At 37.4% G+C, this 16,962-nt stretch overlaps 2 protein-coding genes across 3 annotated transcripts in view; both read right to left on the bottom strand.

Moving 5' to 3' along the window:
* wu:fc02b11 overlaps nt 1-16,962 on the bottom strand; it is a 643,013-nt gene that overhangs the window by 398,950 nt on the left and 227,101 nt on the right. The gene's annotated exons all lie outside the window — the stretch shown is intronic.
* The window catches only part of csmd1a (CUB and Sushi multiple domains 1a), a 244,233-nt gene that overhangs the window by 157,669 nt on the left and 69,602 nt on the right, over nt 1-16,962 (bottom strand). The window contains 1 exon segment of the mRNA NM_001017855.1: nt 6,304-6,520. Within this exon segment, the coding sequence (NP_001017855.1) occupies nt 6,304-6,520 (217 nt within the window).

The raw sequence follows: 16,962 nt of genomic DNA, 5'->3' as shown, positions 1-16,962 counted from the left end.
GTCTAAGAATAGGCCAAAACTAGTCATCAAATAAACAAATCAATAACTACACCTATAAAGTCTGTCTAATCAGTCTATTCGATGACTTGTCTAGTTTTGGGCTATTATAGACGTCTATTAGATTTTCACTGACAGCAAAAGTTTAGCCTTGTTTTAGCCAAGTTTAGATGTCTATTAGACGTCTATTGAACACAGAATTGTTTTTGCTGGGTAACATCTTGCTACAGACCAAGACACCAACTCATAATCAGTTTTACAATTTTTTTATTTAAATTGGAAGGATTGCTAATTAGAAAGCAGCATAGTATGGAGTGCCACAAGGATCTGTCTTGGGCTCCTTCCTATTTATAGTTTTCCTGCTACTCCTGAGAAAGTTTATTAGAAAAAAACGCAACTCTGGTTTTGTTTATGATACATATATGTATATATATATATATATATATATATATATATATATATATATATATATATATATATATATATATATATATATATATATATATATATATATATATATATATATCATGAAAAAATTTAAAAATTGCAGAGTGTATAACAGAAATTTCTCTTATTCAGGTTAAATTAAATTCAGATTTTTTTTTCTTTTTACCCAAAATAAAACTATTTACAACAAATCAAGCATATCGGTGAGCACAGAAAATTTTCTAACCAGAATTTAGTATTACTAAGGTCACACTGCTAATTGGAGGAGTTTGTGTAGTGTGCTGGCACAACATGAACGCAAAACACATAAATTACTTGTTGTGTTTGGATCCACACTAGCAAACTATTGTATTTATTATTTATATTTATTTTAAGCCCACATCCAGCAGTTTTAAAGAAGAGATCATGAAAATCCAGGTTTCAGTTTTAGTTATTTTAGCTTTAGGTGTAACCAGCAGATATCCTCAGTACGCCGTTCTAGTGCATCTAAACATTGAATCAAGCTAGAGCAATGTATCTTTTCTAGCAGGGAATTTGGCTATCATAGTGGAATAAACAATATGAAGTCATTTTTTTCTCTGCAACTCTCCAAGACAGAGATGTCAAGACTAGCTGGATGAATGAGGTACTTTTTTGTTTTGTTTCACACTATTTGCTATCCTGGCTTGCATAGCCTCGCATTTGTTACAATGTTATAAACAATTGTTTTCCAAATACAATTTTTTTCTCAAATAAAGAAGCTGGAACCTGTTTGGCTGAGTATTGTTGCAATGGCTGAGCATGCAGACAGGGGTAGTTCCGAATACTTAAGATTAATACTTAATATTTAAGAAACATGCTAAATTCTTTATTTGGTAAAGTCAGATATTCTGCTTTGAAATTATGAGTTACGTGCGGAACTTCTGTGTTTGTTTTGGTTCTTTAAACCCGCCCACTGCCACTTTAGCCAATTATATTTCAGCACCCCAGGTTGCCTATTTCATTTATTCAATCAGAAAGGCTCTCAAAGTATGTGTCCATGACTGAAATGCACCATCAAGTGGACAGTAGCAGCTTCTGAAATGAGATGCAGATTCAGAGTTCCACTTAAGGTAGTTATTAACAAAGTCTCTTTAAGGCAAGTCATTTCACGTGACAGCCATCTTTGAAACGCCTCTCAGACTATGATCCATGTTTGAGCATTCTGTTTGAATGGGGAAACAAAATTCTCCAAAACTACTTTTCAAGCTCACGATTACATTAAATATTACGTAAAACTAATGAAATGAACAACGACTGTCTATTTAGATTCATGTCTAACACAAAATCTGCAGAAACTCACATCTGGTCCGAGTCCCTCCCCCAAAGAATTGTCATTCTATAGCTCCCGCTGATTGGGCCCTGTACAAGAAGGCGGGCGTTTTTTACAATATATATGCCATATTGACAGTTACACTTTTCTCCATTTAAAAGTATACGAGTGATACGTCTTGTGTATTCTATAGTCTTTGTTATTAATTATAGGGGTGTCAAAATTAATAGTTTTTTCGGTGCACCGCAATGCAGACGTGGACAATTCGGTATCGGTTCAGTAATGATCATAACCAGTTATTATGTACTGAAGTCATTTATCTCCTATGCACTCTGTCGAGAATGAGGTAAACGCCGGAATTTACAACACTCAGGAGCCAACTCAGCGCCAGCCCATGGCATAGGCAGTATAGGCAAATGCTAAGGGCGCTGTACATCCAGGGGGGCGCCAGAAATGAGCACGGTTAAGTTGGTTTTGTTTTCGATATTCCTGACACACATTCAGTTATAGAGGCAATAACTCAAACACCTCCTAACCTAAAAAGAACTAAAGTGTGTTTCCTACAAAAAGACAAAGTTGTTAATGTTTCACAGCTGTCTTTTTCTTTTTCTTTTTTCGCTCGACATTATGACCATTGCTCCCTTTAAGCCCTTGCAATATGCGTTTAGCTGGGAGAGTTCTCGTAGAGCAGAGCTCTCAGTAAGGGACCGTCGGAAAAGTGTTTTTTTTTTTTTGCTTCGCTCAGCGCGAGCTCTCCCGGCTGAACGTATATTGCGAGGGCTTAAGTGTGTGTGTGAGTGTGTGTTTGTGTGTGCGTGTGTCTGTGTGTCTGTGTGTTTGTTTGGTGCTGTCTAGATTTGTGTATGTGTGTGAATGAGAGACAGTGTGGTGCTGTGTGTCTGTGTGTTTATACAGACAGCTTGTTATAGCTTCACCCCAAAATATAACACTGTATATAGAAAGCATCGTCAATGCACCGTGATGCACTGAGATATCGAATTTAACTGAATCGATGGCAAGATTATCGTAACTGAAAAGAACCGTGAGACCAGAATAGGTTCACACCTCTAAATAATTAGCAAATAATATAAATATTACAAACGTAAACATTAGGTGAGCAGGTTACATTGTCACCCTGTGTCCCAACAACAGGCTACTTGACGAGATTTGCTGTATTAAGCATTTGGGCTGTTTGCACCAGACATTCAGAAGCACAGAATAGTGCACTCACTGCACTCCAGCAAAATGTTAAGATTTACAATCTAATTAATACATATTAAACCTCTTTAACTTAAACACACATGCTGAATCATTGATATGTGTTGGTTTGCACAGTACTAAAGTTCCATTTTAAACGGTTTATTTTCTATTATCTGCTGCTGCTGCTTTTAGAAGTATGGCAATAAATGTGAAATGTGAAATGGCGTTCAAACTCGCATTGTTAGCATTTAACACTGAATAAATGCACCTAAGAAGCCATTGTTTTTATATAGAACACAATTTAAATCAGCCTTGTGACCAAATATTGCTGTTAGATATACCAAAAAAAATAGGATTTCACATTTACCCACTATACAGACATACAGCAAAATCTAGTATAAGTGTCCGTCAGATGGATGCTTTCGGTAGGAAACAAGGGCAACAGATGGAAGTCCAATCTCCAAAACCATTGGAACACATTTTCAAGTAGATGCTATTCTTATAAATGAACCACATATATACAAATGAACCTCCTCCTCGAAATAAATAATCTCAATAAACAAATTATATGATCCAACAGCTGCAGAATTTGTCAAACTATAGCAAGAGGCTGGTGCAGTGCTGTTATCTCTAGACTATCATACAGCTCTCACCCAATCAGATTCAAGAACTATGTGTGTGCAAGTGTGTACATGCTTCCATGTGTGTTTGCAATGACTCATACAAGCCTATATGTTCTGTCCAGCGCACATACTTGGTGCAACAACTCACTGACTATAATTTCTTGTGAGCGGAGTGGAGGACGCATCCTCAATTTATGTCTGATTTGGCAGCAGTTCAGCAGTTCACTTCAATTTGTCCAAATGCAAGTGTTTATTATCCTTTTATTACCTTTTACCATGCATAGTTGAGAGCATGCTTGTTTGTCTTCCCTCTGATCAAGCTGATTCTATTGGTCAGTGTAGGTTTTATTGTGTCCTTAAAATATGGTTCTTCAATGCAGATTGTGCAGATGTGGATTGCAAATGTCAACAGGAAAACAATACAATAATGAATGAAAACTAAAGAGACAACATTTTTTTTTGTTGTTGTGATGCATTCCTGAAAAGCAAAACGGCCATTATTTAGACAAAATGATTTTTTCTTTAAGACTTTTCGGTTTTAAACAATTTTAAAAAGAGGTTGTAGTTACAAAGCAAAGTGGGTAATGGAATTGGTTAATGGAATATTACATTTGTTCTGCATATTTGCTGTTTCAAAAAACCTAATTTTTAGTTTTTATGTAAGTATGTGTGTATTTAAACTCACTGGCCACTTTATTAGGTACACCTTTGCAAGTGCTTGTTAACGCAAATTTCTAATCAGCCAATCACATGGCAGCAACTCAATGCAATTAGACAAGTAGACATGGTCAAGACGATCTGCTGCAGTTCAAACCAATCAATCACAGACGGGCTGGTCTGAGTATTTCAGAAACTGCTGATCTACTTGGATTTTCATGCACAACCATCTCTAGGGATTACAGAGAATTGGCCAAAAAAGAGAAAATGTCCATTGAGCGGCAGTTCTATGGGCGCAAATGCAAGAGGTCAGAAGAGAATGGCCAAACTACATAAATAACTATTTGTTGCAACCGAGGTAAGCAGAAGAGCATCTCTGGACGCACAACATGTCGAACCTTGAGGCAGATGGGCTACAGCAGCAGAAGACCACACCGGGTGCCACTCCTGTCAGCTAAGAACAGAAAACTGAGGCTACAATTCACAAAGGCTCACCAAAATTGGACAATTGTAGATTGGAAAAACGTTGCCTGGTCTGATGAGTCTCGATTTCACCAGTCTCGAGTCACCAGATCTCAATCCAATAGAGCACCTTTGGGATGTGGTGGACCGGGAGATTCGCATCATGGATGTGCAACAAACAAATCTGCAGCAACTGCGTGATGCTATCATGTCAATATGGACCAAAATCTCTGAGGAATATTTACAGTACCTTGTTGATTCTATGCCACAAAGGATTAAGGCAGTTCTGAAGGCAAAAGTGGGTCCAACCCGGTCCTAGTAATGTTTACCTAATAAAGTGGCCAGTGAGTGTTTATATGTATGTATGTATGTATCTATGTATATATGTATGTACGTACGTATGTATGTATGTATGTATGTATGTATTTATGTGTGTGTTTGTGTGTAATATAATATAATATAATATAATATAATATAATATAACATAACATAATATAATATAATATAATATAATATAATATAGTATAATATAATATAATATAATATAACATAACATAATATAACATAATATAATATAATATAGTATAATATAATATAATATAGTATAATATAATATAATATAATATAATATATAATAATATAATATAATATAAACATAACATAACATAACATAATATAATATAATATAGTATAACATAACATAGTATAATATAATATAATATAATATAATATAATATAATACAATATAATATAATATAATATAATATAATATAATATAACATATGATAATATAATATAACATAACATAACATAGTATAATATAATATAATATAATATAACATAACATAATATAACATAACATAGTATAATATAATATAATATAATATAATATAATATAATATAATGTAATATAATATAGTATAATATAATATAATATAATATAATGTAATATAATATAGTATAATATAATATAATATAATATAATATAATATAATATAATATAATATAATATAATGTAATATAATATAATATAATATAATATAATATAATATAATATAATATAACATAACATAAAATAACATAATATAATATGATATAATATAATATAATATAATATAATATAATATAATACAATACAATATTTAGTAAACTTATTTAACAATGTACAGTTATTTATTTATTTTTTGCTTTAAATTGCTTAAATAAACATTTTTAAAAGAAAAGTTTTTAAAAGAATATATACATTAAAATATTTGAATCATTATGTCAGCTTTACATACATAAAAACATCTCAGGAATCATGCACTGACACTTAAGTACTTGAGGAAATGCATTTGGCATTTGTGCTTCCAACAATTTATAACAAGAATTTACCAGAAGTCACTTCTTCCACTCTCCTCTGATGTTCTTGGGTAATTTATGTCAATAAAATGCAGTCAGAAATGATAATCAAGCACTTCCCGTCTCTTATATAAGGATATTCATTAGGTGCATTCTGACAGAGAGCTCCACTCGTGAAAAACATGGAGAAATACCTTCAGCATTAACCATCCATCTATTCACAAACAAAACAGAAATGTTCATGACAACGCATTTAAGACAGAAAACAAAAAGCATAGCCCTCACCTCATCTTCAGGTTGCCTGGCTGTGGTTGTCCATCATAGATGGAGACGATGTCAAAGTCCTCCTCCAGAGCGAAGGTGTGGAAGTACAACTGTATCCTATTCCGCTCTCCAGTGACTATGATCCATGTACAGTTGGCATAGTTGGGGTAGCCATGGGGAAAGCCAGGACTCTCTATAGTTCCATTGAGACCTTGTATAAGGCCGCCACAAGTCTGACCTAAGGACATAAAAACAGGAAGTGTTTTAAATTTACAATCTATTTTGAATTAAGTTAAAAAGTGACCCATATTATTTTACTGAAACAGTCACCGGTAGAATTAAAATGATAATCAATGATAGACAGTCATGCTCATTCCCTTTACAATTGTAAATGTTTCAATTTTCAATAGCGCTATACACAAAAACTATTGTTTCAAATCAGCTTTACAAAGATGCATGTTATGGCATTACCATCAAATTTGGAAAAGTTAAGGTTATTAGCAGAGTTGGGCAAGCTACTTGAAAAATGTAGTGAGCTAAGCTATTAGCTACTCTACTTAAAATGTAGCTTAACTACACTAAAAGATACCCCTAGGAAATTTTGTTACATTTAAGCTATTTTTTTAATTTTCATTTTTAAATCGAAGCAACTCAAATCCAAGTTAATCATATCTTAGTGGTCTATAATGCTGTGTTCACACCAGACGCGGAACGCGCGGATAAATCGCGCTATTCGCGCGTAAATAGCCTCGTGAACATTTGAGTTTACTCGCTTCATACCCGTGTCAAACCCCGCTTCATTCGTGTGTCAAATTCACATCAGAACAGACGCCGATTCGCGTTATGGACAGGGCTTCTGTCTGCCCGAAGACTCTAGCTTCATAGCTAAATGGCTAAGATGGATTTTATGAAGAAAATAACAGTGTTTATGTGCTTTATGATGACTGAAAAACAGCGTCGATACGTTTAGGGTCGTGTCTGAGTCCACTACATTCTTTCAGAGGTGCATCCAGCTCTGTGAGCTCATAAACTCCTCCAAAAACTTAACCTGGATGACGGAGGCTTTCAGCGGTGCTTCTGACTGAGCCAAGCCCAGTGATAAACTGGTGAAGGCTGGAGAATTTCCCTCGGAACACCGACAACAGGTTCTACGTCACAATCACGCCCCCACAAGAGCAAGCTTCTGATTGGTTAACGTGGCGCGAATGTACGCTGAAGTTCAGATTTTCGAAATCGAGAAATTTGTGCGAAACGCTCGTTAAGCGCGTCAAATGCGCGTCAATTCGCCCCGCGCAATTTGCATCATTTGCGCCGCGCCATTCGCGCGTAGCGCGCTGCAGGATGTCTATTCACACGTTTGCATTGACTTAACATGTAAATCACTCGCGCTTGACGCGCATTCCGCGTCTCGTGTGAACGCAGCATAAAACTGTCAATGACTACGTTTACATGGACACCAATAATTCGAGTTTAATGCGATAAAGACAATACTCTGATTAAGAGTTAACCATGTAAACAGCTATTATTGATTAATTTAATCAGATTAAGGTCATAATCGAACAATCGAACATAATCGAAGAGAAATCGAATTAAGACATGTGAAGTAGTCGCATTATTGAAGTGCAGTACAGACATGTAAACACCTTAATCGAATTACTACCGCCATGTAGGACTTTTTGTAGCATTTGCGACAGGATAGTCCACACACACACACACACACACACACACACACACAAATACACACACACACACACACACACACACACCCAGTCAGTGCAGACGACAAACACCTGCATCGAGAAATGCAAAATTTTCCATTCAGCATGCGGTATAAACTTCCATTAAAACAACACTCTTCCAGCAGTTCATAGTTGCATCCAATAACTGGTTTGTCACGGAGGGCGTGCATGAAATGTTCGTGAATGAACGTGAAAGTGACAAACTGCAGTTAATGTCGACAAATTAAAAATAAAACACCCGAAATAACATGAAACTCCAGAGGAAATGAGGATAACGCGGTGACCAGTGACGTTAATCGAATTAGGGCATGTAAAATGGGATCATGAACGTAACACTCAAAAAGCAACTCATGTAAACACCTTAGTCTTATTATTCTTTTAATTAGATTAAAGCAAATAATTCGATTACAGATGTCCATGTTAACGTAGTCAATGAAACATGAAGCGAAATTCAGTTCAGTTCAGTTATTTACTGCACATTATATGCGGTACTAAACAGAAACAAATGATAGTATATGACAGCAAACATGAAAAGTCTAATAAAACTAAGTGTCACACATTTAAAATACTATAGTAATTTATAGTAAAGGGAAATAATTAGGAATAAGCATTATATATATATATATATATATATATATATATATATATATATATATATATATATATATATATATATATATATATATATATATATCAATCATAAGCATGTGATCCTCTCGAAATTAGTGTATAAATAAACTTCTCAACGTGTATGTGTTGTCCGTGAAGTCCTCGATGGTTGGCATTATGTCGACACAGAATGATGTGCTTGCCTACACTTCAAAACAATATATTTTTTATGTTAATTGTTATTGTTAAAATTAATCTTTTTCCCCTTGATTGTATTTAGCTGAGCTATGCTAAAAGCCACTGCGAATTACCATAGGATCTTACACCAAGGGCCTCATTACCTCAGTGCTGTATTTGCCACTGAATCTGCATTTTGCTGTTGTTTTTTCTTTTATTTTATTTTTTGTGTATTTTGTCTTATGTAAACTCTTCTTATGCAGCAAAAACAATAACTTGGGTGTGTTTGTTTGCAAAGGCATATATTGTATGAGGTAAGGCATACTTATACATTCATCAAGTTCTACATTTAGTCATTCTTATTATAGGTGAAGTCCCACTAAACAGTCTCGTTTAAACTTTAAGAGTACTCTACGGAGAGATAAGCAGGTGTGCAGTGTGTGTGATTCATTTTCGGTGGAGAAAGGGAGAGGTGTAGATTCACACACATAATCCGTCATAGAAATTAGCAACAGAGATGGAAAATGGAGCTGCATTTAGCGTTTTATCACTTCATTTATTTTTCTTTTTAGATTTTTCTCATTGATACCATACACTTTTAGTGTTTTAGACAACCCAGGCTCATTCTGAAAGCGTAGTCCCGTGGACCTTTCTGGAGGCTGCGAATTATGTAGCCAGAGGTACGTATGGCTGCATTTAATTTTTTAAACGAACGCTATGACTTCGCGAAAACAAACACTGCAAAAACACATACCTCCCGGGACGTATTTCGCGGTTTTAGAATAAACTACGTTTTTAGAATGAGACTGGTTTGGTTTTAGATCAAATAATTAGTGTGGCATTCATCTTGCTGTGAATACTTTATGTTGCTGTTTTTTAGATTTTCTCAACATTTATTAAGACATTCTTATTTTTAAATCATAAGAAGTGATTTTGTTTTATTCAGTTTTGCTACAGGGAATAACAGCAAGGTATATTGGTGTTATTATTTTGTTGTGTTTTTATATTGATGTGTTTTTATATTGTTTAATATTGCTGTTGTGTTTATTTATATTTATATAGTGTCTAAAGCGCTTCACAATCATGAGGGAGGGTTTCTCCACACCACCACCAGTGTGCAGCATCGCCTTGGATGATGCGACGGCAGCCACAGGTCAGTGGTGCCAGTGCACTCACTACAAACCAGCTATTGGTGGACTGAGAAACATAGATACAATCAATTTGGTGGATGGGGATGATTAGGAGGCCATGATCGATATTTGGCCAGGACAACGGGGTTACACCCCTACTCTTTACAAGAATTGCCATGGGACTTTTAAAGACCACATCGAGTCAGGACCTCGGTTAAATGTCTCATCTGAAAGATGGCGCTCACTGACAGTACAGTGTGCCCTTCACTATACTGGGGCATTAGGACCAAATTAGGACCAAATTAGGACTAAGACTCAAACAGACCAAAGGTTCAGTGTCTCACTAACACCGATTCCAACAGCAACTTAGTTTTCGCATATGATCGTCCATCCAGGTAATGACCAGGCGTAGCCCTGCTTAGCTTCAGTGAGTAACCTGTCTTGGGCTGCAGGTTGATATGGCTTTGGCTTGCTCTAATACATAAAATAAGTAAGCTGAATTCTTATGGTAAGAAAACTTTAGTGAAGTTAGTCTAGAAGTTAGTCTACAGTTTCTCAGTAGTAATATTAACTCACTGTCCTTTTAAGATTCTTATCCCAAGGATCTGTCTAGAGATTATACCAACTATAAACAAAACATTGTACGTTTTCTGAGCACAAACTTAGTTTCCCACCTTCCTGGGTGTTCGGCCATGCTCTCCCCTCCACAGTTGCCCAAAAACATTGCTCAAAAAGTTGCCCTGTGTATCATCAGTATAAGTTTTGTTGAGCAACGACATCTACAAGAACAAGAAATTTGTTTGTTGAGACTTCTGTGTATGCTTTCCCCTTCTTGTTTGCATACACACTTAGTCCATCAGTTTCTGGAGAACACGTCCCTAGCTGGCGCTGCAGAGAGAGGTTGTTCAGTTTCCCTGTGGATGCACAGCAGTTAGTAGACTCTGTTTTTGTTTTTGTTACTTGCCGAAACCTCTTCAACAGGGGGTCCTCATGATTGCTTTGATGTTTTAAACCGAGCTTGCAATCATGCACGCAGTGTCCTTCTTCACTGCAATTCCTGCATCTTCCTTCAGTCCTTAATTTTGACTATCTCAGACATTCATTTTCTTTAAGCTCATTCCAAACTCTCCTTATCATTCAACAAAGTTGTTGATTGCCAAGCTTTTAGTTTAGCACCTGAGTTTAATATCATTCAGCAAAGGTTTTGATTGCAAGTATCATGTGCTGTCTCTAGTTTAGCTGACCATTTAACAATCTAGAGCAGTTGATGGTTTGCCTATGCTGTCCCATTCATCATAGTGATTTTGAGATCTTTAGAAATCTCAGGTTTGTGTACATTGACAAATGCTGTTTTCAAGGGAATTCCAGTGTCTTTGTCAATAACTTCACTTACATTCAAACTAGAATATTCCACCCATGTTTGTCTGAAGCATTCTTCAAACTCTACAACACCGTCTCCAGTTCTATGCATGTATTAGGTAATTATTGCCCAATTGACATAACCAGGTTTCAGTTTGTAACAGTAGTGTGAAAAACAAAATGATCACAAACAAAAAAAAAGAAAGTTTAACTTTAAATTAAATTTATACTTTCGGCCGTCAGACTGATAATTCTGTGAAAAGTACCACAGCTAGCACTCTTCAATCAACCAACGAAACTCAAATGTAAATACAACCAAAGCTAAACCACAAAAAAAAAATTAAGTTCAGTTTTAAGTAAATAGTTTAACAAGTTTCACAAAACATATATCTTTTAATATCCAAATTACAAAAAAAAAAACATTTACGAAAATAAAGTCAAACTCCAACAAAAAAGCTACTCATTTAAGGCATTTAAGGGCATTCAGATTCATGCATACATGACAAAAATACTCAAATACTTTTGTAAAATACTCAAAACTGTCAATAAATGATAGTAGCAAAAAAAAAGTAGCAGCCGCAAACAATCAGCCAATAAAACTCAGACTCCGTCGACTGAAAGATAAATTCAGTTCAATGATGTGGATGAATCAAGCCATTGTCTTTCTCCAGGATTCACACCAGACATGGAACACGCGGATAAATCGCGCTATTCGCGCGTAAATAGCCTCGTGAACATTTGAGTTTACTCGCTTCATACGCGTGTCAAACCCCGCTTCATTCGTGTGTCAAATTCACATCAGAACAGACGCGGATTCGCGATATGGGCAGGGCTTCTGTCTGCCCGAAGACTCTAGCTTCAGCCTAGCCAAGCTGGGAGTCCAGCCAAAACCAGCTATATCCAGCTTAAACCAGGATGGTCAAGCTGGATTTGGCTGGTCATTTTCCAGCCTGACCAGCTAAGACCAGGCTGGAAATGGCTGGAAACCAGCCTGGAAGTGGCCAAAACCCCTCTAAAACCGGCCTGGTCGACCAGCTAAAACCAGCCAACCAGCCTAGGCTGGGTTTGGCTGGTCATTTTCCAGCCTGACCAGCTAAGACCAGGCTGGAAATGGCTAGAAACCAGCCTGGAAATGGCCAAAACCTTTCTAAAACCAGGCTGGTCAACCAGCTAAAACCAGCCAACCAGCCTAGGCTGGTTAAAGCTGGATTTTTCCGCAGGGAACTGTGATTTTTAAGCAGTTTTGTCTGTTTTTACCATCTTTTGTTATATAATTACCATTAGTTTCACCAAAGACGGACTTTTGGAAGTACTCACCACCCAACATTTCACTTGTTTTCCTGATGTTTTACTGGACATTGTAGTTGGCGGAGCAGCGACACTGATCAAATGCTCGAAGATGCCATGCGTGCTCCATCTGCTGGGCTATCAGCTGTTTAAAGTGGTTTGTGATTGAGAATCAACAGGGAAATGGCATGGTGGCATGGTTTTACATCAGTGAAAGGTGCTGTACAGATGTACCAATTTTAAAGAAGATGTGCTGTCCCAATATAGAAGCACACTTAATTAACTGTAAGCCTTTTTATTCAGCATGTGAGTTAACACCTTCTCCAACCCCCTCTCCCCCACACTTCAGATCAGTGACAAAGATGTGCGCCAGGTCTTCTGGAAGCAAAGAAAGCACCAGATAGTGTTACACTAGCCTGTCTAAAATCCTGTGCTGACCAGCTGGCCTCCATCTTCACACAGATATCACTGTGATTGCTCTCATGCTTTAGATGAACCCCCATCCTCCCCAATTCCCCATCTAAAAGAAACCCAAAATTATAGGACTAAATGAAGACAGACCAGTGGCTGTACCATCTGTAGTCATGAAGTCATGGCATCACGAGTTATTTAAAATTTAGCACTGGGGTGCCATGAAATTCCTTCCTGTACTTAACATTTACACTTAATATTTACATTAAAATGTCATAATGACAATGTTTTACTGTGTCATTTTCAAAAACGCTGACTGTTTAAAACTCAATAAATAAAAATATAAATAAACTTTTCTACAATTAGTTGATTTCAATAATCATAATATTCAAATCGCAGTTTCTCAAACACACATAAAACGCATTATTTTTCATAGTCCGTGTATAAGATTTCAATGTAGGAATTTTAATTAAAATGTTTTAAATGAATTAAGTGAAGTTTATTTATAAACAAATTTCGAGAGGATCACGTGCTTATGATTGTTCACAGCTGTTCCAGCTTTAGCTAATGACTGATCATCCTATCAGACGATCCTTAACTCACTATAAATAACCAGACTTTTCTCATCTCAATATCTTCGTCTTGAAGAAACCCCCCCACCCAACCCTACTTTCCATCCTTTCAAACGGGTGTCACGGTGGCCAGCAATTAGCACTGTTGCCTCACAGCAAGAATGCCCCTGGTTTAATTCCTTTCCAAACCAGGCAGCATTTCTGTGCGGAGTTTGCTCGTTCTCCCTGTGGTCGCGTGGGTTTTCCCTGGGCCCTTCGGTTTCCTCCCCACAGTTCAAAAACAAGCACTCTAAACAATTAATCCAAATACTTTAAAATTATTTAAATAAATTATTATTAAAAAATTCGAAAATTATTAAATAAATAAAATAAACTTTAGCTAAACTGAGTACACCTTTCAGCATCCATATCTGACACAGCTACAACAAGCAAGAGGAGGAGTCATCGAGATCTACCTGAGTTCAAACTCCCCTCTCGCCTTGCAACAGGAGGGAGCCCAGGGCTCGAGGATCTTATAAGCTCAGGACTCTCTCCCGGGACAGCACGCCAAACTAGCTTTACTATCAATCATCAGCTAAGTGTGAACTCTTGAAAGTATTGGGCGGTGCGGCAACGCAGTCTAACAGCAAGAGGTCGCTGGTTTGAGCCTCTGCTGGGTCAGTTGCCATTTCTGTGTGGAGTTTGCATGTTCTCTTCATGTTCGAGTGGGTTTCCTCCAGGTGCTCTGGTTTCCCCCACAAGTCCTTAGACATGAGCTATAGGTGAATTGGATGAGCTAAATTGACCGAATGAGAGGGTATGGGTGTTTTCCCAGGCATCCGCTGCATAAAACATATGCTGGATAAGTTGGCGGTTCATTACGCTGTGGCAACCCCTAATGAATAAAGGGACTAAGTCGAAAAGAAAATGAATGAATGAACGAATTATTCATTAATTTCACTCATTTTCTTGTCTGCTTAGTCCCTTTATTAATCCAGGATCGCCACAGCGGAATGAACCGGCAACTTATCCAGTACATTTTCACGCAGTGGATGCCCTTCCAGGCGCAACACATTTCTGGGAAACATCCACACACACACACACACACACACACACACACACACACACACACACACACACACACACACACACACACACACACACACACATACACTACGGACAATTTAGCCTTCCCAATTCACCTGTACCGCATGTCTTTGGACTGTGGGGGAAACCGGAGCACCCGGAGGAAACCCACCCAAACGCAGAGAGAACATGCAAACTCCACACAGAAACGCCAACTGAACTGAGGTTTGAACCAGTGACCTTCTTGCTGTGAGGCGACAGTGCTACCTATTGCGCCACTGCTTCACCATGAACAAATTAAAGTATTTTAAATGAATATGTTCAGTTTATGAAAGCAGCACAGTACAACTGCTGAAGTAACACCATAACCAATAACTCAAGAACTTTCAAGTTCCTAGTTTGTTTTTAAGTACTTTTCAGGCCTTGAGTTCACATGTCTGAAATTTAAGTACTTGTATTCTCTTCAATTTGTCTACAGAGCAAACAGGTCTTTGGATAATGCAGCCAACATGCGACTATGTTCTACAACACCTACATAAACCAAGGACTTATGTGAGGACTCTAGACTATCATCCTAAACCTCATCCTACCGAAATTAACTCAGCCCTCTGTGCCAGCCTCTGTCTGTCAGTGGATCACCAGCTTTTTAACAGGCAGGCAGCAGCTGGTAAAGCTGGGAAAATTCTCATCTAGTGCTCATACAATCAGCACCGGCACCCCCCAGGGATGTGTCCTCTCCCCGCCGCTCTTCTCCCTCTACACAAATGAATGCACTTCAAAGGACCCCTCTTTTGAGTTTGCGGACGACACAACACTTATTGGCCTGATTCAGGATGGTGATGAGTCAGCTTACAGACAGGAGATTAAATAGCAGGCTGTCTGGTGCAGTCTTAAGCTGGATTTATACTTTCGCCGGGCGCCATATCGCGCACCTCCGCTGACTGCATGTACACCTCGCGAAACGGACGAGGCTTTTATACTTGCCGCGTTCTCCAATGTGATATTCTTTATCGGTCAAAAGAAACCCACAATAAAGTCAGACGGATAAACAAAGAAGAAGAAAGTTTCTGGAACTACGTCATATCATTTATATCATTCAAGATCTTTTAACTAATTATTTGTATTAATTTCATTCATTCATTTTTTTTTTCCTACTTAGTCCCTTTATTAATCCGGGGTCGCCACAGCGGAATGAACCGCCAACTTATCCAGCACGTTTTTAGGCAGCGGATGCCCTTCCAGCTGCAACCCATCTCTGTGAGACATCCACACACACACTCATTCACACTCATACACTATGAACAATTTAGCCTACACAGTTCACCTGTACCGCATGTCTTTGGACTGTGGGGGAAACCGGAGCACCCGGAGGAAACCCACGCGAACGCAGGGAGAACATGCAAACTCCACACAGAAATGCCAACTGACCCAGCCGAGGCTCGAACCAGCAACCTACTTGCTGTGAGGCGACAACACTGCCCACTGCGCCACTGCGTCGCCTAATTAATTTTATTATTTTTATAAATTATTTTAATGATTATAAGGATTTTTATAACCATTCAAGATTTTTTTTTTATCAAACTTTATCAAGCTACTCTCGGACAGTTTTACCTATTTAAGTTTAAGAAAATATTTTTGACAACAGAGCATGGATTGCTCTACAAATATATATTTTATTATGGCAAGAGTAAAAGCAAAAAAAAAGTACACTTACTAAAAAAAATACAGATTTTTTTTTAGATTTAGCCCGCTCCAAACACACACTGTCTGTACTGTCTGGCTAGTTTATGTTCTCATATGCTAAAAAGGCAAGAAAAAAAGGGCATCAGTATATTGTAAACTAATAGGTTCAAATATTCCTTTTAGTTATCAAAGAAATTATTTGTTCCTTAAATATAGTTGTGTAACATTGAATTGTTTTAAATTCTAAATTTTAATACATACATCAGTGTAAAACCAATGAACGGTGGAAAAACATTCTGTAATTGTGTACCCGGGTCCCACTTTTGCCATGTCCTCTTTTGGTTTTAACAAACTTATCCCTCAGGTTTTTCCAAACTTTTTAACAAAAACTTTCTTCCTTTCCCACGGCTGTTGCCAAGAACTATTAATCATCTGGTTATCTCTATGATCAAGGATCATAAATATGTCTGTACACACTCAAACGAACAGACGCGCCGAGTATAAACCAGGCTTTAACAACCTGGAGTTTAACACCTCAATACTGTGGAGATAATTGTGGACTTTAGGAGAAACCCCAGTGGCGAAGCGGACGGGCCCGCAGATTAGGGGGCCCCAAGTCGTCGCGATTTTCAATAATTGAAAATCCAG

Source organism: Danio rerio, chromosome 13, assembly GCF_052040795.2.
Source record: "Danio rerio strain M-AB ecotype USA chromosome 13, GRCz13ab, whole genome shotgun sequence".
Lineage (NCBI taxonomy): Eukaryota > Metazoa > Chordata > Actinopteri > Cypriniformes > Danionidae > Danio > Danio rerio.
The sequence above is the reverse complement of the archived record's forward strand: the minus strand, read 5'-3'. Positions and strand labels throughout refer to the sequence as shown.